Source organism: Trichechus manatus, unplaced genomic scaffold (genome assembly GCF_000243295.1).
Source record: "Trichechus manatus latirostris isolate Lorelei unplaced genomic scaffold, TriManLat1.0 scaffold00027, whole genome shotgun sequence".
NCBI lineage: Eukaryota > Metazoa > Chordata > Mammalia > Sirenia > Trichechidae > Trichechus > Trichechus manatus.
The window spans coordinates 7,969,324-7,991,771 of record NW_004443963.1 but is presented as its reverse complement, the minus strand read 5'-3'; the positions used below and the strand labels follow the sequence as shown (position 1 = coordinate 7,991,771).

Here is a 22,448-nt window from a genome sequence, read left to right as displayed (position 1 = left end):
GTTCAACTATTTCTTTTTCAGATGTGAACATCACTGAGAAGAGGATCTCTTGTGATATCTCATTTTATTGTTAACTAATTCCAGCCAGTCCTGCCTTACAGAAAAATATTAAAATCTTATATAAACCTTATCAATGGCCTGAGAAATGCAAAGACACATTCTCTAAAATATTTGTGCAAAAAATTGTTTCTCTCAGAGAGCAGGTTAAATTGCAAGAAGAAACCAGCCTCTAGGAAAAAAAATGTTAGGAATTTGTTTCTGTTTTCACTAAACAAACAAGGGAGGTCTTAACCCGAAATTTGCATATAGCTTTAAAATGTACTTTATATATTTAAATTCTAAAGAAATACTGACAATTGGTATTATAAAATGTGATGTGGTACATCTGTGGACTCTTTGAGGACTTACTATGTAAGTTTCTACTACATATTAATAAAATGTAATTGTACATTTTCAAATACAATTATGCCGACTTCACATCATTTATTCAGAACGTCAATATGCTTGGTTATTCTCCCAACCCTCAACCCTTTCAGAAGTAACAAAATTAAAAATCATTAGATTTGATAGTGACAAGTCAGGGAATACAACTTCTTCAGGGTTGAATGAAGAAGCCAGATATAAGTGCTTAATAAAATATTTTACAAGTATTATATATGGAATATAATTAATTAAAAATTACTTCCTGTTCATTAAAAGTATCTCTTTTGAACTTGAAAATGATACACAAATAGTTTCTATCTAATGTGCATACTTCTGTGATGCTACTGTTACAGCATTATACAGAGTCAGGCTAACACTGCACCATGGACACATATGCCACGTTTGTAATGCCCTGGATGGGAGGGGACCAAGTCCCCAAGTGCTAGGTTTCCAATCTCTTAACCAGTGTCAGTTTCTCTTTAGTTAGTAGGAGACAAGGTTTCTGTCTTCCCCACAGCTTCCTCACTGAAGAGCAGCTTTCGAAGTATATTTGCATAGAATGGTCCATACACTTGTTTGTTGAGATTCACAATGTTTGCATAATGAGAACCCAGCACTTCCAGCTCCTGCTGAATAACAGCAAGGCCTCCAGGAATGGGAGGCATGCATTTTGGAGGGCTTGGGAGACAAAGTAGGCTTTTCATGTACAGCTGGATTCGTTTATCTGAAGGAAAAAAAAAAAAAAAAGATAGCTTTATCTGTCCCTTTATTAAAGTACGTATTTTTAAAAAATGAGAATAAGTCACTGTGTTAGGTTGATTGCAGTAATGTTCCCAATTCTCCACTCCTCCCTGTATCTATGCCTTTTAAAGGTAGCTTTGCAGCTCCTTCCATCAAGAGATGGAGTGTTTCCTTGGTCTTATGACTTGCTCTGGCCAAGAGAGAATGCGAGGGAGGTGCTCATGTGCCAGTTCCATGTCTAGGCCTCAAGAGGCATTGCTTCATCTGCTCTCTCCATCTGCCACCACCAAAAGAACAAGTCTGGGCCTGCTAGAGTATGACAGACCATGAGGAGGGAAGCCCAGCTGTTCCACTCAAAGGCCATCGTAGACTATCTTATAGCCAACCAACTCCCACACATGAGAGATCCCAGCTAAGATCAGCAGAGCTACCTACCCAAACTACAGCCGACCACAGATGCCTGAGTCCAGCAAGACCAAAAGAACCACCGACTTACTCCCAGACGTGTGAGCAATAATATTTATTTTTAAGCTATTTTTTTTATTGTGGTGAAAATATACACACCAAAACAATCACCAGCACAACATTTTCCACATTTACAATTCAGTGACATTGATTACATTCTTCATGTTATGCCACCATTATCACTACACTTTTTCAAAATATTCCATCACCATTAACATAAACTCAGTGCCTCCCCAAACAAAAACTGCCCCTTCCCCCTTCCTCCCTCCCCTGGTAACCATTAATAATCTTTGGTTTCTATATATTTGCTGGAGCCCTGGTGATGCCGTGGTCAAGAGCTCAGCTGCTAACCAAAAGGCTGGCAATTTGAATCCACCAGCTGCTCCTTGGAAACCCTATGGGGCAGTTCTACTTTGTCCTATAAGGTTGCTATAAGTCAGAATCAACTCGATGAAAACAGGTTTTTTTTTAAAAAAATTTGCTTATTTCATATAAGTGAGATCATACAGTTTTTGTCCTTTTGCAACTGACTTACTTCGCACAGCATAATATTTTCAAGGTTCATCCATGTTGTGGCATGAATCAAAACTTCATTTCTCTTTATAGCTGCATAATATTCCATTGCATGTATATATCACACTTTGTTTATCCATTCATCTGTTGTTGGACATTTCGGTGTTTCTACCTGTGACCCTAATACTCCACAGCATGTTTTCTCCTTTTTCTAAATGGGCCACTGAGAGCTTGACATAACTAACACCATGATGAACCTATAAGTCTTTTTCCTGCCTGCCTTCTCCTTTCTGCATACCTTTGTTAATAACTTTGTTTTGTTCTGTCTGGCCACCTGTGACTTATGACCCCCCACATAAAGGTTAGCCCAGATGTCCAGTCTGTAAATCTTTAGCCTGATAAGGAGATGTCTGGCATGTATCTCTTTAGTCTGATGAAGAGTTTCTTGTAATTATCTTGTAATGAATAACTCATCTGGCCATGCATCTGTGGGCTATGTGCCTAAAAGACAGTACATCCCCCTTATGGCAACCATATATAAGGTCTAATGTAAAACTGCCTTTCGGGACTCCATAGATGTCTCTATGGAGTCTGCGTTGCTGTCGGACTCCCTGTTGGTGCCCACCTCCTAAATAAACTTTCTCTCTCTTTCTGACTTGAAGTATGCTTCATTGGCTCAACTGCTCCAGGGCACAGACCCTCTTCGGGCAACAAATTTTGGCGCCTGACATAGGGCTTGAATTACTAAGGCCCTGGTTCCGCCTCCCTAAGGACTAAGCCCCTGGGATGGACCTGGGAACAGAGAAGGTGTACCCCTCCTCGAGCTGTGGATGTGTCTCAACCTGTGGTGGCCCGTAGATCTGGCGATGGGGGAGGACTCCACAGCAGTAAGCTCCGGACGGAGGGAGAAAGTTCAGCTGTGTTACGGTAGGTGTTTGGGCCTCGGGTGGTAAATCCTCAGTAAAAGCCACAGGTGGTATTGGTTCTTATAGACTCCCTCCAAGAATGGGTGACTAGGTCTTGTGAGGTTAGACGAGAGACCAGTGAGGTTCCCTGTTGCAAGTGGGTACCCAGGGAAGCAAGGTTCTGGCCAAGAGTCCATTAGGTCTTATTCTTTCTAACTGGACTTATTTTGGGGGATTCACTAACTAAGAGATGTCTTAAAAGTTTATGTAATCAGGGGTGGCCTCAATACCAGCTCCCTGATGGGGTCAAGTGGCTTGTAAATGGTTCTAGAGATTTTGGTGCTATTCTGCAGCTTGATCTGTCTTGTACTCGAACTAACAAGTGGGATGAAAAGCTGTATGTAGAATGTTTTATGACATTATGGCATGTAAAAAAGGATAAAGCCTCTGTTTTAGCCCCTCTTGTGCAGCCAAATAATGATGACAGGGTAAGAGATGAAGAACCAGATGGTCTTTGGTCTTTCATTCCCCCACCTCAAAAAACCCCCTCGGCACCCATTTATGACCCCTCTCCGGTGGTATCAAAAGATGAGGATGGGAAGGCATTGAAGAAGGGTGGAGGACGTGGGACAGTTATGGTCTCCCCACCCCATACTAGGAGTAGGGTACAATTTGGCCCAGTTCCCCCGGAGGGCTTTACCCACTCCATGAGGTACCAGTCCCCACTGCAGAAGGGCACCTCAGATGATACAGGTCCATAATCCATTCCCGGCTTCTAATTTGTACAATTGGAAGTGAAATCTTCCGGAGTATTGGTCAGACCCATGCCATGACTGAACATTTTTCTCACATTTTCACTACCCATCAACCTACATGGGCAGATTGTCAGACTTTATTAGATGTACTCCTCATAGCAGAAGAAAGATGGATAGTCTTAGCAAAAGCAGAAGAAAACTGCAGAAGGTAGAAGGAGGACTAGGGACCCTGTCTTTAACTCAATTAGTTGAAATTGCATTTAAGGTCTTTACCAACAGAGATCAGGTAAAAGAGGCCAAGACAAAGACCAGGACATGAAGAAACAGGCCAATCTACTGGCCACTGCTCTAGGATTGTCTGGAGGAAGATGACGAGACGAGGTAAGGATGGGCGCTGACTAAAGAAAAACCAATGTGCATTTTGCAAAGAGTAGGGACGCTGGAAGAATGAGTGTCCCAAAACAAACAATGGAAAAGGGCCAGGCAAGATTGAAAGGGGGCAGAAGCTTTTTCAAAGAATTATGAAAGAGCAGGAGGAGGACTCTGAATGATGGAGACTGGGGGAGATAATTTTTGATTTACCTCCTACTGACCTCCTGGTAAAAATTATGGTAGGAGGACAGCCAGTAGACTTTTTGGTTGATACCAGAGCAGCCTTCTCAGTACTCACCCAGAAGTCTAAAGGGACTTCCTTGATTAGCAGTACTCAAGTTGTTGGGGTGACTGGAAAAGAGGTGACTCGATCCTTTTTGCAGCCAATGGACTGTGAAATAGGAGAAACCAAACTATCCCACCAGTTTCTATACATGCCCGAATGCCTGGTCCCCCTTTTTGGGGCGGGATTTCCTAAGTAAAGTGCATGCTGAAATCTCTTTTGATGAAAAAGGCTTGTCTCTGACAGTACAGCCAGCAAATGCCTGGAAACTGCAAGCAGCTCTCTTAGCTCTCACCCAACCAGTGCTACCACCAGCGTCTGTCTCACCCACGGTTCAAAGAATAGTTGATGTTGTGGCCCTGTGGGTTTGGGCCAGTGGCCAGCCAGGATGAGCTCAGACTGTCCTCCCTGTGACCATGGAACTGCTACCCAACATCATACCTCCTTGGATTAAACAATATCCACTGAGAGTTGAGGGTTGTCTGAGACTGCAGGGACTGATCACCCGATAACTAGAGTGGGGACTGTTGTAAGAGTGCCGATCCCCATTCAACACTCCTGTTCTGCCAGTGAAGAAGGCGTCAACCTGTGAATACTGTTTTGTTCAAGATTTGCTGGCTGTTAACAAAGTTGTGAAGACCCTACACCTGGTAGTCCCAAACCCATATACCCTACTATTGGCCCTCCCACCTTCCTGTACTCATTTTACTGTTTTAGATTTAAAAGACGCTTTCTTTTGTATCCCGCTGGCCGCTGAGAGCCAGCTGATCTTTGCTTTTGAATGGGAAGGGGATAAAGGAAAGAAACAGCTCTGGTGGACTGTGCTACCCCAAGAATTTAAGAACTCCTCCACTGTTTTTGGAACAGCACTGGCCCAAGATCTAGAGTGGTTACCTCCCCTCAACCGAGGAGTGGTCCTCAATATGTGGACAGCTTCCTGATAGGAAGCGAGTCTGAAGAAGACTCTGTTACAAATACTGTGACTGTCTTAAATTTTTTGGCCGAGGCTGGATACTGAGTGTCTTTAGGAAAGTTATAAGCTAACCTCACAGAGGTAAAATAGCTAGGTTTCTTCGTCTCCCAAGGGCAAAGACGATTACTACCTGAAAGAATAGAAGCCATCTGCTGCCTAGCCCCTACTAAGACACATGAACAACTCAGAGGATTCCTAGGAATGGCAGGTTTCTGTCACATCTGGATTCCAAATTTTGGGGTCCTGGCACAACCTATCAGGCTACTCAGGGGGTGGAGAGAGATCATTTTGAATGGACTCCTGAGTGTCAATGAGCCTTTTGTGATTTAAACTCCCAGTTGATGAAAGCCTCAGCCCTAGGACTGCCAGATTATCAAAAAACCTTTGAATTACATGTAGATGAAAGAAGAGGAGTAGCCATTGGTGTATTAATCCAGTAGTTGGGACCATGGAGATGCCCTGTTGCCTATTTCTCTAAAAATTTGGACACTGTCTCAAAAGGCTGGCTGGCCTGCCTCTGGGTGGCTGCCACAGCTAGCATTATCATAAAAGAGGCTAACAAATTTAGTTTGGGACATGATACTATCGTGTTTGTCCCTCACGTGGTAACCGTAATATTGGAACAAAAAGGACATTATCCAAAGACTTATCAGCCAAAGATTCCTGGCCCTCAAGGAACAGGACCTTTTCCAGGTGAAATATGGCAAATTGACTTTTGTGAAATGTTCAAAACTAAACATCAGATAAAATATTTACTGGTGCATGTAGATTCTTTTTCAGGATGGGCAGAAGCTTTTTCCTGCCGGATTGAGACGGCTAGAGAGGTAACCAAGGCCCTTCTGAAAGAAATCATCCCCCGTTTCGGACTTACAAGAGGTCTCAACGGTGACAACGCACCCATTTTGTATCCGCAGTGGTACAGCAGATTTTGGCTGCTTTAGGAATAAAGTGGAAACTCCACACAGCATGGAGATCCCAGTCTAGTGGAAAGGTTGAAAGAATGAATCAGACCATAAAACATCATCTTAGTAAACTGCAAAGAGACCAGGCTGCCCTGGACAGATGTTTTGCCACTGGCCCTCCTCTGAGTTTGTATTGCAACCTGGGGAAAACTAAAAGCAGTCCTTTTGAAATACTTTATGGGAGACCATATTGTCTCAACCAACTCTCCCCGCAATCCTCCAGCCAGCCCACTAATATAATGATGTCTAAATATTTGCTTTCTCTAACCAATATTCTTTCCCAGTTGCATCGGGCAGTGTGGATCCGGCAGAAGTTTCCTCTTGAGATAGCTGCACACTCTTTCTAGCCTGATGACCAAGTGCTCCTTCAAAAGTGGAAGGACCTCCCATTACAGCCTAAGAGGAATGGACCCTTCACCGCACTACTCAGCACTCACACAGCCGTGAAGCTTGCAGGACTTAAACCGTGGATCCATCATTCCCGCATCAAGCCCTGCCCAGCCTACAGTGACAAAACGGAGTGGAAAGCCCAACCCATCGATGGCCTGAAGTTAAGACTTTCTAGGGTTAAAAAGTAAAAATGTTTTCAATGCTAGCTTAGATGGGATGACTATTAGGTACCAGAGAGATTTCCACCTGGGGAATCCTTGTCCCTGAAATAAATGCTCCCCCCGACTCCTTGTTAAAAGATGAAAATTTTGGGATCTATATTGCTACAGAAATGTTAAACATTACTGATTTCTGTCTGGATGGGGGGTTGCATGCCAACTCTGCCCTCAAGTCCTGTCTCATCAGGGTTTGTACTCCCCTGGAGGTGTTGAAAAATTTCACCATTTTTAAACACGCAGAGAAAGAGTTACAATATTCTGATATTTATAGTTGGGAGCCTGTTACAAGATTCATGAAGGATTTGATTTTTCTTGGCTGCCAGATCTTACCTGGCTAAAAACTTTATTCATTAGTGGAATTGGATTGGTTGCTACAGGCCTGTTAATCTGTTGCTGTCTCCAATTTATGCCTATATGTGGGATGGCATTCTCTGTCCTGAGTCAGACTGGCCAAAGCACGTCTAAAACCTGTCGCAGGCAAAAGCCCCAATCCTTTTGCTTGAAACTTTCTGATCTAAGGGACTAGGCTGAGACTTGGGATAGGTGTATATGGCCACTCAAGCTTCAAAAGGGGGGAATATGTGACCCTAATACTCCACAGCATGTTTTCTCCTTTTTCAAAATGGGCCACTGAGAGCTTGACATAACTAACACCATGATGAACCTGTAAGTCTTTTTCCTGCCTGCCTTCTCCTTTCCACATACCTTTGTTAATGACTTTGTTTTGTTCTGTTTGGCCACCTGTGACTTACAACCCTCTACATAAAGATTAGCTCAGATGTCTGGTCTGTAAATCTTTAGCCTGATAAAGAGATGTCTGGCATGTATCTCTTTAGTCTGATACAGAGTCTCTTGTAATTATCTTGTAATGAATAACTCATCTGGCCATGCCATCTGTGGGCTATGTGCCTAAAAGACACTATGTCCCCCTTAGGACAACCATATATAAGCTCTAATGTAAAACTGCCTTTTGGGACTCCATAAATACAGTCTGCATTGCTGTCAGACTCCCTGTTAGTGATGACCTCCTAAATAAACTTTCTCTCTCTTTTTGACTTGGAGTACATTTCATTGGCTTAACTGCTGCAGGGCATGGATCCTCTTCGGCAACATACTGTCTGGCCACTGTGAAAAGTGCTGCAATGAACATTGGTGTACAGGTTTCTGTTTGCGTCCCTGCCTTCATTTTGTCTGGGTATATGCCTAGGACTGGGATTGCTAGGTCATATGGTAGTTCTATGTTCAACTTCTTGAGGACCCACCAAACTGTTTTCCCCAGCTGCACTATTTTAAACTATTTTTAAAAGTTATCAGTAATAGATAACTGATAAAGAAATGTAGAACACTTTGGGAGTGGGGTGGAGTTGTTTACAAAAAGTCAATATGTAATGCTCACAACTATAGTCATGTACAATAAAGCTGAGTTTTCACCAGACACTGACAGTTTGACCCACATAGTGTTTTTAAAAATTAGAAGCCATTTATAATCAGAAAATTTCACATAAAAATTCAAATTTCTGGTTCCTCTTGAAAAATCTAAAGATCTGGCAATCTTAGGGGTCCAAATTATCACATGGAAAGGCTGAACACATGCCAAGTTTCCCCAGTACAAGCCCGGTTTATGCTTGTTGTCCTGGCATAATTCAAGAGACCCCTCTCAAAAGTGTTCTGGTTTGGACACCAAATTTATTTCATTGGTCACCCCACATATAGACAACAATCAGGAGGCACTGAAGAAGGGCCACCCCAACCAGCGCTCCAGTTTGCCACCTCTTTTACTTTGTTTCACTGCTTTAAAGGACCTGACTTCGAGACTACTGCTCACAAACATGCACACGCGTAAGTAAATTAGGCTGCAAGAGTATTGGGCAAATTGCACTGGACAAACCAGACCTGCAGCCCTACAGACTCTGGCTGGCTTTGGAAACAGAAACCTCACAAATAAGAAAGTTTACTAAGGAGATACACTCCATCTGAATACAGACAACTATGACATTAATGAAACTCTTAAATCACTTCTCCCTCAAATCACATGTTCTAACCAGACCTGCCCTGGAACTCAAAGTTCCCAAAACAGAGATATTTGTCCCACGCCCATGGGACAGAGCTGTTTCTTCCTACCAGAATGCGCTTCCATCTCACCTCATTTCTGCCCAAAGTCCAGACATGGCAGACAAATTACCTAGAGCTCTTTACGGATGACGGCCAAAGGAACTTCAATGCCAGGCCTAAAGTTACCTCTTTTCTGTGGCTTTCCCTAACATCTGCTGCCACACTATCACACATATTATTCTCTTGAAAATGTGTCTCTCTCTCTCTTCCTAGACAGAAGACTCTCTGAAGGTGAGGGCTATTCTTTGTTTTTATTCCTGGTCTTGCATGTGGTAGCCACATCATACATGCTTATTAAATTTAAAAGAAAATTTAATGAAAAAAAGTCCAAGATAAACACCAGACTAAAAACAATGGGAGGCAGGGAGGAAATGGGGATTGGAGAAGGATGTCAAAGACAAACTGAGCCTTGTCTGTTATTTTTCAACAAGGAGAAATTATTTAGGCATTACCTATACAACTGAAAATCAATTTTTAAAAAAGTAGACAGTTCTAGGCATGCAACTAATTGACACAACAGGAAATCTATAACTAATTTTTACCTGGTTTTGGCATACATTTAAAAAAATTGGTTTGAAAGAAAATTCCCTTTCTAATTATCTTTTTAAAAGGCTAAAAACAAAGTGGAATTGTAATCCCTTTGGTAAATTAATAGCACATGAACTAAGAACAAAAGAAGGCAGACTACGGGCACCCTGAACGGAGGAGGAAAACCACAGCTACGTCTTATGTCTTTACAGCTCTTCTCATGTCCCAGGGTTTTCAAAGTGCTTAACTTACTCTCACACCTCTGCAGGCAGACACTTAAAAGTTAACTGTGTACCTGTCTCTGAATTGTTCAATTATAATTTTAGGGTGCATATATTTTACCACAATAAAATTAAAAAAAAAAATAAAAAGTTAACTGTATACTAAATTTCCCTTTAGACTGGTTACCCAGCTCTCATGGACCCAGGTCTATGTTCATCACAGATATGGTCCAAACCCTTTTCCTGCAAGATTGTTTGAAGAATGAAATCCTTTCAAATTTGTTATTATGCTGACAAAAAGCTCTGTCTCCTCTGTGGACGAGTCAGTTTTTAGGCCAAGACTAAAGTGACAGAAGCAATTGTCCAGTTAGGAGCAGCCAAATGAAGTCCCTGCCAAAGGCGTGTCTTGGCTTCCAGAGTCGAAGAAGAGCCACTGAAGTGAGTCACTTGAGGTTGCTAAGGCAACGATACTTGAATGAGGTTAAAAAATGCTTTTGATCTGCAAAGGATGAAAAGTTGGACTGGGGAGAGCTGGGCGCACAAAAGTTGCATTACTGGATTTTAAGAGGCCGCCTTGGGGTGAGGCATCTCCTGGCCCCCAGTTTCCCTCTCCCTTCTGACACTGCAAGTACTTCTCTTATCTAAAGCAAGGGCACAGAGTACATGTGGACTCTCTGGCTGCCCTGACAACAAGCAGCAGGGTTCCAGCTCTAACTCCAGGGCCAATCAGAGCAGTTAAGAATACGAGCTCTGGAGTCAGACAGACTAGGTAAGAATCCCAACTCTTCCGCCAGGTAGCCGTGTGATCTTGGGCAAGAGTTACTTAACCTCTCTCTCAGATGCCTCTCCTGTAAAATGGGGATTCACCTATTGCATAAATATTTATTAAAGGTCATCTGTGGGCCCAGCATTGTATAGGGATATAGCAGTGGACAAACATGCATCTGTCCTCATGAAGCCTGCACACGAGTGGGGACAAAGCAGTATGTGGCAGAGACTGCTAGACAGTCTACCCCCTTCCTCTTAGGAATACAATCTCCCAGGTATTAACTGGGCACGTGGCTATTCCGCTGGAGACGACATGCCGTGAGGACAGACGTGTATCAGCATATAAAGTTTATACAGGTAAGGGCTCAGTCACTGGTGGCTGGGGTTATGGTGTTTGTTACTGTCATCATCTGTCACCTCTCAGCAGCAGCAACTCTTGCAGCCCACAGTGCTGTGAGCCAGTACTGCTCTCTTCTGAGGGTGGAGTCGAGGTCTGGAGCTACTTAAGTAGCCTAGGCAGCCTAGATCCCCAGCATTCCAAGTCCCCAGGGATAAGGATGAAAGAAACCATTTGAGAGCTCCAAATAAATAATAAATGTATCTGCATTCTCAGGATAGTCAATGTACTTTGAAAACTTGTACATTAGTCTTGGAATGTTACTATACAGGTAGACCCCATCAAGTTATGACGAACCACACTTAGGATTGTCCAATTTTTCTGTTGTTGTATCTTATGGTTAGTAACGTGTACTCTACACAATGTAGCAGTGCATAATTTACTGATGGTATCATTCTCAGATGTAATGTTTCCAATCCCCAAAGACAAAGACCGATTTATAAAGATACTGATAAGGCAATAAACAATGAAAACTAAAAAAAAAATGAGGTATCCAACTTAACGTCAGAACTGACTTAGGATTAGGTCTTTTGAAGATAGCCCTGTCTCATGCGGGCAACTACTTGTGTTCTAATCCTACACTCTCTTCCTCCTTCTAGTCTATTCCTCATCCTCTACAGTAGATACTTACTTTTGACACAAATAACCCTCCGCCCTTCTTATGGCTTCAGTACTCTGATTTTGTTTGGGGAAAACCATCTCTACTCTCAGACCAGGTGTTTACAGGAAAAGCTGATTCCGTCCTGGCTCCAGGAATTAAACACATGTCTCAGGCTTAAGTTCCTTACCCACTGGCCACCTTACTGATTCAAGAATGGGGCATATTCTAAAGCTATACCCAGAGACCCACCAGACTCAAACCAAACTCACTGCCATGGAGTCGATCCGACTCACAGAGACCCCACAGAGTTTCTGAGGCTGTAAATCTCTACGGAAGCAGACTGCCCCATCTTTCTCCTACAGAGTGGCTGGTGGTTTTGAATTGCCAAACTTTCAGTTAGCAGTTGATTGCTTTAACCACTGCGCCACCAGCGCTCCTTAGACCCAGGGACAGAGTACCCAATAAACAAGGTACACATGGGCTTACTTGGGTTTACTTACTAATCTATAGTGAACAATTTCACATGGGAGGTGAAATCCATGTGAAATTGTTCACTACAGATTAGTAAGTAAACCCAAATAAGCCCTTGCGTACCTTGCTGTTTAATCCGCCCCTGGCTAGGCCAACTAGAGCAAATGGGACTCAACTCTGGGATTGTTGTTTGAGCTAACAGGGAAGCAGACTCCTAGTTTTTCACTTGACTAAAGCATGAGATGATGCAACCTGGAGTTGAAGCCATCTTGCTAGCATAGGGGAAGAGTCTTTCTTGAAGGAAGCCAGCCCACAGGAAGGCCGTGCTGAAAGATGGAGGGGAGGAAATTCATGCTGGTGACACAGCCCAGGCTCTGAGTAAGCTGCACCAGTCAGAACCCTGGTCTCTCCAGTCATGTGAGACAATACATTCTCTTTTTGCTTAAGCTAGCTTAAAAGTTTAGATTCTTTGTAACAGAGAAAGTCCTGATACATTCTCCATTTTCTCAACTCACCAACAAAATTTGACACTGAGATATTCACTTCCCTAGCAAACAAGTAAAAAAAATAGCCCACCCACTACGTCTCCCAGTTCCACAGCCTTCTTACTGTGTCTTTAAGCTTGACCAAGAAAGGGGCCTCAGCTCCTTTAGGCTTGTTCCCAGCAGAACAATATCTACTTTCTGTGAATATACTGCCAGCTGGCTTGCATTGTTTCACTCATCTACCGTTGGATCTAGGATTTTAACATAACTGGAAGCATTATGTTATCTCCTTCATAAAATCTGTTAGCTGGATACTAAGATAGAAAGCCCTGAAACATCCTCTGACCCTACCACATATACACAAAGAAGCAGAGTCCCAGACCTTTGACATTTTTAATACTTTCTTCTAATTTTCAATATTTATCTTCCAAAAGAAGCAGGTAATATGAGACTGACATTTAACATCAGTCAAAATGAGCAAGTTAAAGCAAACTGGAATTGAAGCAGAAACCAATAAAAACATAAGAACTCACCAATCAAGGACCAGATAGGATTGGCTTCCTCTTCGATACTTGAAAATTGACCTACAAGATTAGCTTGAACTTCTGCATTTAAAGTGGATAAACCTCTCTCCTCCAGGGTCTTGTTAACCTCAACACAGGTCTGAACACCGATAGAATTCAGGACCTCCTTCAAGTTAAATGTCCTACACACATAAAACAAAATCCAGTCAGGGACAATTTTTGTTCTTCAGGGATTTTTTCTTTTTCTTTTGTTGTTGTTGTATTAATATACCAACTTATTTCAAATGTCTACCAATTTTCTCTTATACAGACAATAATTATCTCTACTAGAATGAGCTCAGAAAAATGGAACTCCTCCCAACCACCACTCCTCATATGCAACAGATTTTTAATACTAAAATACTCAATTGTGTAAACCAAAAATCCAAACCAAACCTGTTGCCTGTGAGTCGATTCCAACTCATAGCGACCCCATAGGACAGAGTAGAACTGCTCCATAGGGTTTCCAAGGACCACCTGGTAGATTTGAACTGCCAACCTTTTGGTTAGCAGCCGAACTCTTGACCACTATGCCACCAGGGTTTCCTCAATTGTGTAGGCAGTGTTTAAATAGAAAAACACAGGCAGAAAAGTGTGGTCCTTGAAAAACAAGTCTGCAACCCTAGTTACATATAGGGCTGTCAGAAAGGGAAAGAAAACATCTATTTACTTTTTCAAAATAAATCCCTTAGTCTGAGTGTATGTACCACAGATTTTTTTTTTTTAATGTGCTTAAAAACTGAGGTAGAATCAATTCATTTATCCATGCTTGAGAAGTAAATCTATAACACCAATCAAAAACAAGAAAGGAAGATATTCAGAAGTCAATACCACCAAGACAAATTACAAGAGTTCTTTACTGATCATGACCAAAGATAAGAAGTCATTCCCATTATTACTTTCAAGTAACTGATGAATAATCCCAAATATTTAGAGTTCAGAAAAGAGCAAAAAGTAATTATGGGTAGGTTATTTAATAGGTAAGGAAAAAGAGATAATCAGAAAAGGCATTTGTTGGGTCCACACCCTTGGGGAATGACTGACTGAAAACTGTATCTTACTGTCCAGAAAGGGTCTTTAAGGTAACTCTGAACAAAATGAGAATTAAAGGATGGGAGAAGGGCTCAATGATAGGAGGCCATGCAATGAAGTAAGTGAGAACATGAGCTGTGGTGTCACACAGACCTGGGTTCAAATCCTAGCTCTACCACTTAATTAGCTATGCAACTATATAAGCTCTTAGCATGTTGTTAGGCACATAGTAAATTTTAATCAGAAGAAGAAATAGAGAAAAAAACTGTTTATCACTACTATTATTAACAGCAATAATAAATAAATCCTTGGTATTCTGTCTTGACTGCAATTTGTTATAAATCCACACTGGACCTACAACCCAAGGGTAGATTATTTATGGCAAAATTTTTACCTCCTGACTTTTTAGCCACCTCAAGGTACCACCCTAGCTTCCTCCTGCTTTTAATCACTGATTAAGGTGTAATACTGGGAAATACATTTAGCAAAAACAAAACCTTCACTGGACAGAAAAATGATGGAACAATTTAACTTGGACAGCTTTCTTAGATAGGGCATTCTAAACCATTAGCTAGGTGGACTTTTTGGTTTAGTTTGGTTTGGTTTTGAAAGCATTGTTAAAGAAGAGCTCTTGCTCACATCCATTGTAAGTGGAAATACTACACTCACCCTGGCACTTGTCATGGAAAAGACCTCTCCCTTCCTATGAAAGGACATCTAAGCCTTCAGAGATATTAAAAGAAATTCTAGAAAAAGAAGGTGTAAGATAAGCTAAAGCACAGTCCTGAATATCAAACCCCGACGTCCAAGGTTATTCATGTTCTCTGAAACACGCTCAGGGCCTTAATACAATGCGGAGCAGAAAATGAACATTTGGAACTTACTCTTTGCTCATGCCTTCAAGTAGAACAGCTGAAATCCTTTTTAATCTGTTTGCAAGCTCAGGTAGACCTTCTGTAATAGCACCCACCATGTTGTTAGTAATTAAGGACAAGCAGGCAATAATTTTCAATTGATTCAGCTTTTCTGTCAGTTCCTGAAGACGTGCTCCATCTGTCATGAGTGTCTGGCATATTTATTTAAAATGTAAAAATAGAAAAGGAAGCTCAATACCATGAAAATGTAAGATAAAATGTTAAAGCCCAAACTCCCATTTTCATCTGATTTCAGTGTAGTCATTAAAACACATTTAACACAGACAAACCAGCTAACTCACAGTTAGAACTTACTAAAATATTGGAAAACTTGGAAGAAAAAAAACAAAACCCGCTCACCTCTGGTAATTCTTTTTTCCGATAATTCCACTGTAACAGTTTCAAGTAACTGTTATTTAGCACCAATGTAGGGCTCAGGGTTGGCTTGGAGCTACCTTCAGCCCCAGGAGTTAAAGTGGCTTCAGAAAGAGAAAGTAATTCTTCATTTATAGATTCTTTTATCCACTCTGTAGTTTGATCAAGAGCACCTAAAAGGGAAATGTCCACATATTTGTCCTGACTGATCCTTTCAATTGTTCATTCTACATGACAAGTGCTATGTTAGGTGCTGGGCACACATGAATTAAAAGACACAGCCATGCCCTTCAAGGAGTTTATCATCTGGATGGGGAAACAGAGCTGTAAACTAACAATTATAACAGAACATAGTGAATTTCAGAAGGCACAGCGGGAGTGGAGGGAGCAGAGATGGTCTGGGAAAGAGTCTAAGAGGAAGCCTCTTTAAGTGGTGCTTGAAGGTGAAATGGAGACGGGGCAAGGGCTGGCATTCCAGGCAAGGAGATTAGCCCCTACAAAGACCTGGAAAAGGGAAAGAATATGGCACATTCTGGATGCTGCAAGCAAATCCATCTTGTCTATAAAGAACTAGGGGGAAAAGGGTGGTAGCAGATGGCATTGGATGAGTAGACAGGTGCCAGCTCACAAAGGGCCTTGCGTTTTGGACAAAGAAGGTATTTAGACTACAGGCATTGATTATTAAACATTTTTGGGTCCTGGAACTCTGAGTGATTTGAACTATGCCTTCCCCAAGATGTATATGCATGCTTCCATGCACATGCCCACAAACAATTTCCATTCTATCTCACCAGATTCATGGATCCCAGGTTACAAACACCAGCTACGGGAATGGAGAACCTTTGAATAACTGTTTTTTTTTTTTTCCCACATGGAAGTGAGATGATAAGATAAATGTTAGAAAAAAAATCACTCTGAAAGGAGGACTGGATTAGGGGGAAGAGAGTTACTGCAGTAGTCCAGACAAGAGTCAACAAATGAAGGTAATGGAAGTGGGGGAGCGGGGAGAGACTGAAATTTGAAGTATTTAGGCAAAGCATCCACAGGTCTTGGTGACCACCTAGATGTGGAGAATAAGAAAAGATTCTCGGATGACTCCCAGATTTCCAACTTGGACAGTTAAATGAATGGTTGTGCCATCTACCAATATATAGAATACAGGCTAGAGTAGTCTTGAAATAAATCCTCCCCCACCATGATCTTTCTAAAGCCACCACCAATCTCAAATTGTCAAATCCAACAAATACATCTAAGTCATTCTATTTCTTGAACATCTCTGTAATACCTGACCCTCTGAGTACATCCCTTTTGAAACTCTTTTGGTTTTTGTGACTCCACTCTCTCCTAGTTTCCCTAGTCCTTACATATTGTACCTGGGTTTCTCTTCCGCCTGATAACATGTGAGACGTTGTCTCACCACCCTTGCTTCTAAGGAGCATTCTGGCTGTACTTCTTCCAAGACAGATTTGTTAGTTCTTTTGGCAGTCCATGGTATACTCAATATTCTTCGCCAACACCACAATTCAAAGGCATCAGTTCTTCTTTGGTCTTCCTTATTCATTGTCCAGCTTTTGCCATGCATATTAGGCAACTGAAAACACCATGGCTTGGGTCAGGCGCACCTTAGTCTTCAAGGTGACAGCTTTGCTTTTCAACACTTTAAATAGGTCTTTTGCAGCAGATCTTCCCAATGCAAAGAGTCTTGATTTCTTAACTGCTGCTTCCATGGGTGTTGATTGTGGATCCAAGTAAAATGAAATCCCTGACAACTTCAATCTTTTCTCCATTTATCATGATGCTGCTCACTGGTCCAGTTGTGAGGATTTTTGTTTTCTTTATGTTGAGGTGTAATCCATACTGAAGGCTGTGGTCTTTGATCTTCATCAGTAAGTGCTTCAAGTCCTCTTCACTTTCAACAAGCAAGTTGTGTCATCAGCATAACACAGGCTGTTAATAAGTCTTCCTTCAATCTTGATGCCCGGTTCTTCTTCATAGAGTCCAGCTTCTCGGATTATATGCTCAGCATACAGATTGAATAAGTATGGTAAAAAGATACAACCCTGACGTACACCTTTTCCTGATTTGTATCCCTTGTTCTGTTCCAGAGACTGCCTCTTGGTCTATGTACAGGTTCCTCATGAGTACAATTAAGTGTTCTGGAATTCCCATTCTTCGCAATGTTATCCATAATTTGTTACGATCCACACAGTGGAATGCCTTTGCATAGTCAATAAAACACAGGTAAACATCTTTCTGGTATTCTCTGCTTTCAGACAATTATTAATATTTATTTTTGTTCACAGGTATTTCCTCCACTCTTGAATAAAATGTCTCTTATATCACAAACCAAATGAAATCTGACCTACTAAAGTTTATTCCAGAAGGATTACAATTTGGAGGCAAGATTTACTAGGTTGTCTGCCTTAGGACAAAAAAGTAAAATTTTACTTTAGACTAAGTTCTGTGGTTTCTGACTAGAGACAAATTGCTTTATATACCACATTTCTTATAAAATTATGTATTTGGTAGAATTTATAAGGTGGCAATTGCCAAGAAATGCAGATTGAACACAGGTGCAGATTTTTAAAAAAGAGCCAGAGAGGGAAAAAGAGAATAGTCACAAAAAGAACAGTTCCTAGCCCCAGCACTTGAATGGCGGTGATTTATAAGTAGCTGTTTGCCACTACAGCAACACCACCCCGAGAATTTCACAACACTGATTTTCCTCGGTTGGCAAATGTTCTTAGTTTGCAGCTCTGTTTATAAAGATGTAAAAGACCTGAGGTCTTTTATTTAAAAGGCATCCAACAGAGAGAGACAGAGAAGAAATCATGGACATAATTACAATGTGGCAGTAATAAGCATTTATACTGCAAGCTTAATCATTTACAGCTGACACATTTAGGAGCCCATTTAGTTATCTTGAACAAAAGCAACACAGAGTGTGGCACAATGGTTCTCATTCCTGGCTGATTTTAGAATGACCTGGGGAGCTTAGAAAGAAAAAAATAAATGATCCTGGGCACTGCTCCTGGAGATCCTATTTAATCAGTAAGAGGCAGGGCTTGGGCATCTATGTAGTCAGAATTGAGTACTGCTGGTGAAGTAGAAAGAGCAAGAGTATAGAGTGAAACATCAGCTTTTCTTTAAGAGGATCTGCGGAAATTTCACTCCCACAAGCTAGCACACTGACTGTTCTATGTGGCTCCAAAGGCAAGGTCAACCCCACGAGGCACCTGTAACTTAGGTTTTTCATGTAGACAGTAATAAGAACCTCTTCATTTGCTCATTTATTCAACAATAACGACCAAACACCTACTATGTACCAGGTACTGTACCAAGTGCTAGGGATTCACAGAAGAATAAACAAGGTCCCTGAACTTAAGAAGCTCCTAGTCTAGCAGCGGAGGGAAACAAAAGAACAACCAACAGCATTATAGAATGAGAGATGTATTTACCTAAGAATTTCCCAGGAGCAGTGGAGGCCAAGAGTGCTGCCCCCTACTTCCCTTCCCACCACCAATGCATGTTCCTGATTTCCTATTAGGTGAGGCTTGGCCCAATGCCCCTGAAACTACCTCTGGTTCTCTAAATCCACATCCTGCCAGTCTTAGTGTTGCAGCTCAAATCCCTCTTCCTCTGGGAAGCCTTTCTTGATTTTATGGACCCATCCTGATCCCTCCCTTCTCAGAACACTTACCTTTGAACTTTTGATCTGGTGGTGATTCCTTCCATACTCCTGACCCAAAAATCAGTTTTCCTCTCTCTTTTTTTAATATTGTCCTTAAACATTTCATGTGCCTTCATCTTATTTTTATCTCACTTGTAAGATTGCTGGGAGCCCAAACTATGATCTTTATTTTTTATTTCTCTTTCTCTTGACTTAGCTCATAGCACAGCTTGATGGGTGTGTGAATGTGTGGCTTTGTCCTTACAAAACTGTTTTGCTTTGGAAATTAACCAAATGTTTTTCCAATGGTACTTGTCACATAGTAGGTGCTCAAAAGTCTTTGCTCTCTATATCTGGCAGGAGAGACCTGGAAGGGGACACACAGTAGAAGTCATAGGGGGAGAATGTTAAATGTTTGACCATTATACATGAGGTTAGCTTTGGATTCTCAAAGATGTCCTTTATGAAGTTTGAGGAAATTTCCTTCTATTTCTAGTTTGATGAGAGCTTTTATCATGTAAAATTTGACCAAATTTTTTTTTCTGCATCTACTGAAGTATCAACTAAAGTAACTGTATGATTTTTCTCCGTTACTGTTAATGTGGCGAATTACATCGACTGATTTCAAATATTAAACCAACCTTGCAAAAAGAGGATAAGCTCCACTTGGTCATGGTGTATTATCTTTATCTTATTGTTTTGCTAATACTTTAAGATTTTTTGCATCTACAATCATGAAAGATAACATCCTGTAATTTTCTTTTTTCTTAATTCTTTTGCTGGTTTTAATATCAAGGCAAAGTTGGCCTCATAAAATGAGTTGGGAAGAGTTTCCTCCTTTACTTTCCGCAAGAGTTTGTGAAAAACACCCTGATCTTTTAATTTGATTTGCATGCACTGTGTACATTTTTCTGGATGACAATGGAGAAGGAGAGAGAGCTGCAGGCATATGGGACCAAGTCAATGTCAGTTGGAAAGTAACTATTTGAGCCAATCCCCAAGCCCCATGTTTCCTCCTGGTATGGTGAATTAAATTGGAGATGCTTTATCCTCTTCTGCTCAGTCACAGCAGAGATTTCTACTCTGTGTTCCCTAACAGAAGTCACGTACAGAGAGCAGAGGCTTCTTGAACACCCACTACGTGACAGGTACCTTTGGAAAAACATTTAATTTCCAAAGCATAATGGCAGTTCACCTGTGTAAGAAAAATCACCACAAATCAAAATTTCAAAGTTAGGTTTTTTGAGAAGGGAGGGATCAGTATGGGTTAATATAATTATAAAATGCTTCCTAGAGGAATAGGAATTTGAGCTGAGCCACTAAGGACCACCAAGATTTGGGTTTAGAGAACTAGAGGAATTTTTAAGGGGTTGGGCCAAGTCTCACTGTAGTAATGGTTGTACTGTAGGTCCTAGCCAGTACAATTAGGCATGAAAAAGAAATAAAAGCATACAGATCACAAAGAAATAAAACTGTCTTTACTTACAGCCAAAATGATCATACAGAGAATCCTAAGGAATCCTCCAAAAAGCTACTACAATTAATAAGTGAATTTAGCAAGGTTGCAGGATACAAGGCCAGTACTCAAAAATTAATTATATTTCTCTATACTCATTGCCATCAAGTCGATTCTGACTCATAGTGACCCTATAGAACAGAAAAACTGCCACAGAGGGTTCCAAGGAGCGGCTGGTGGATTTGAACTGCTAACCTTTTGGTTAACAGCTGTAGCTCTTAACCACCATGCCACCATATACTAGAATATAAATATTTTACAAAGTACCATATATAGTAATATCAAAACAACATAATACATGGGGATAAATTTAACAAAATTTAACAAGTCCTTTACTCTAAAAACTACAAAACATTGCTGAGATAAATTAAAGAAGATTTAAATGGAGAGAGAGAGCAAGTTCATAGATTAGAAGAGTCAATATTATTAAAATGTCTATTTGACATAATCCCAAACAAAATTCCAGGAAGCTTTTTTATAGAAACTTATAAGCTAATTTTAAAATTTATACAAAAAATTCAAAGGACCTAAAATAGGCACAACAATTTTGAAAAAGAAGAACAAAGTTAGAGGACTAATTTCGACACTTAGTTCGCTTCAGTAATCAAGACAGTGTGGTAGACAGACATATAGATTATAAAACAGAAAAAAGAGTCCAATAAAAAGGAATGAAGTACTGATACATGCATGCTACAACATGCATGAACCTTGAAAACATCATGCTAAGTGAAAGAAACCAGACAGAAAAGGCCACATATTGTATGATTCCACTTATTTGGGATATTTAGAAAAGGCAAATCCATAGAAACAGAAATAGGTTAGTAGTTACCAGAGGATGAGGGAAATGGGAATGGGGAATGACTGCTAATAGGTATTGGGTTTCTTTTTGGGGTGATGAAAATGTTCTTGAATTAGATATTGGTGACAGTTGCACAACCTTGTGAATATGCTAAGAACCACTGAAATTGTACAAGTTATTATGAATTTTATGGTATGTGAATTATATCTTAATAAAAGACAATTTAAAAAAAATGGATACAGAAATAGACCCACGTACAATTGGTAAATTAATTTTCAACAAGGTGGTGAATCAATTCAACAGAGACAACAATATGCTTTTCCAACAAATGGTGCTGGATATACATATGGAAAAATAGGAATCTTGACCCCTATCTCATACCATACATAAAAATTACCTCAAAATGGATCATAGACTAAATGTAATAATTAGAATTATAAAACTTCTAGAAGAAAACAGAAAAAAAATATGACTTTGGGTATGAAAAGATTTTGTACGCAGGTCACAAAAAGTATAAACCACAAAAGAAAATAATTTCAGTATTCTGGAAAATGAATACTGCAAGTACCCCAATATAGACCAAAACCAGTAACCAGTTCTATTGAGTGGACTTTGAGTACAACTGTGTTCCACAGAGTTTTCAATGGCTGATTTTTGGGAAGTAGATCGACAGGACTTTCTTCCTAACAGCCTCTGAGTGGACTCAAAACCTCCAACCTCTCAGTAAGCAACTAAGCACTTAAACATATGCACAACCCAGGGACTCCTAATACAGAACAAGTACCCCAATTTTCAGTTAGAAGAATGTAGTTCCTTTATCTATGAATGACACTTGTTCGTTTCTGCCTACTAACACCTCATCCTACTTCTTTTGGTACTGATTCTGAGAAACTATTTCTCCCTCATTGCATGTTTTCTTTTGTGAGTATCAACTAAGAAGCCCTACCTCCCTTTCCGTACTTTGGATATGGTATCAAGAGGGACCAGTCCCTGGAG

At 40.7% G+C, this 22,448-nt stretch overlaps 1 protein-coding gene across 2 annotated transcripts in view; it reads right to left on the bottom strand.

The window, feature by feature from the left end:
- Positions 1 to 450: 450 nt before the first annotated feature.
- Positions 451 to 22,448, bottom strand: part of TCP11L2 (t-complex 11 like 2) — a 45,250-nt gene continuing 23,252 nt past the window's right edge. For both annotated transcript variants that reach the window (XM_004373786.2, XM_023729003.1), the window contains exons 7-10: positions 15,453 to 15,640; positions 15,063 to 15,244; positions 13,117 to 13,289; positions 451 to 1,147 (exon numbers count right to left, since the gene is read on the bottom strand). In XM_004373786.2, coding sequence (XP_004373843.1) covers positions 903 to 1,147; positions 13,117 to 13,289; positions 15,063 to 15,244; positions 15,453 to 15,640 — 788 coding nt within the window. In that variant the 3' untranslated portion in view covers positions 451 to 902. The remainder of the gene's footprint in view (positions 1,148 to 13,116; positions 13,290 to 15,062; positions 15,245 to 15,452; positions 15,641 to 22,448) is intronic.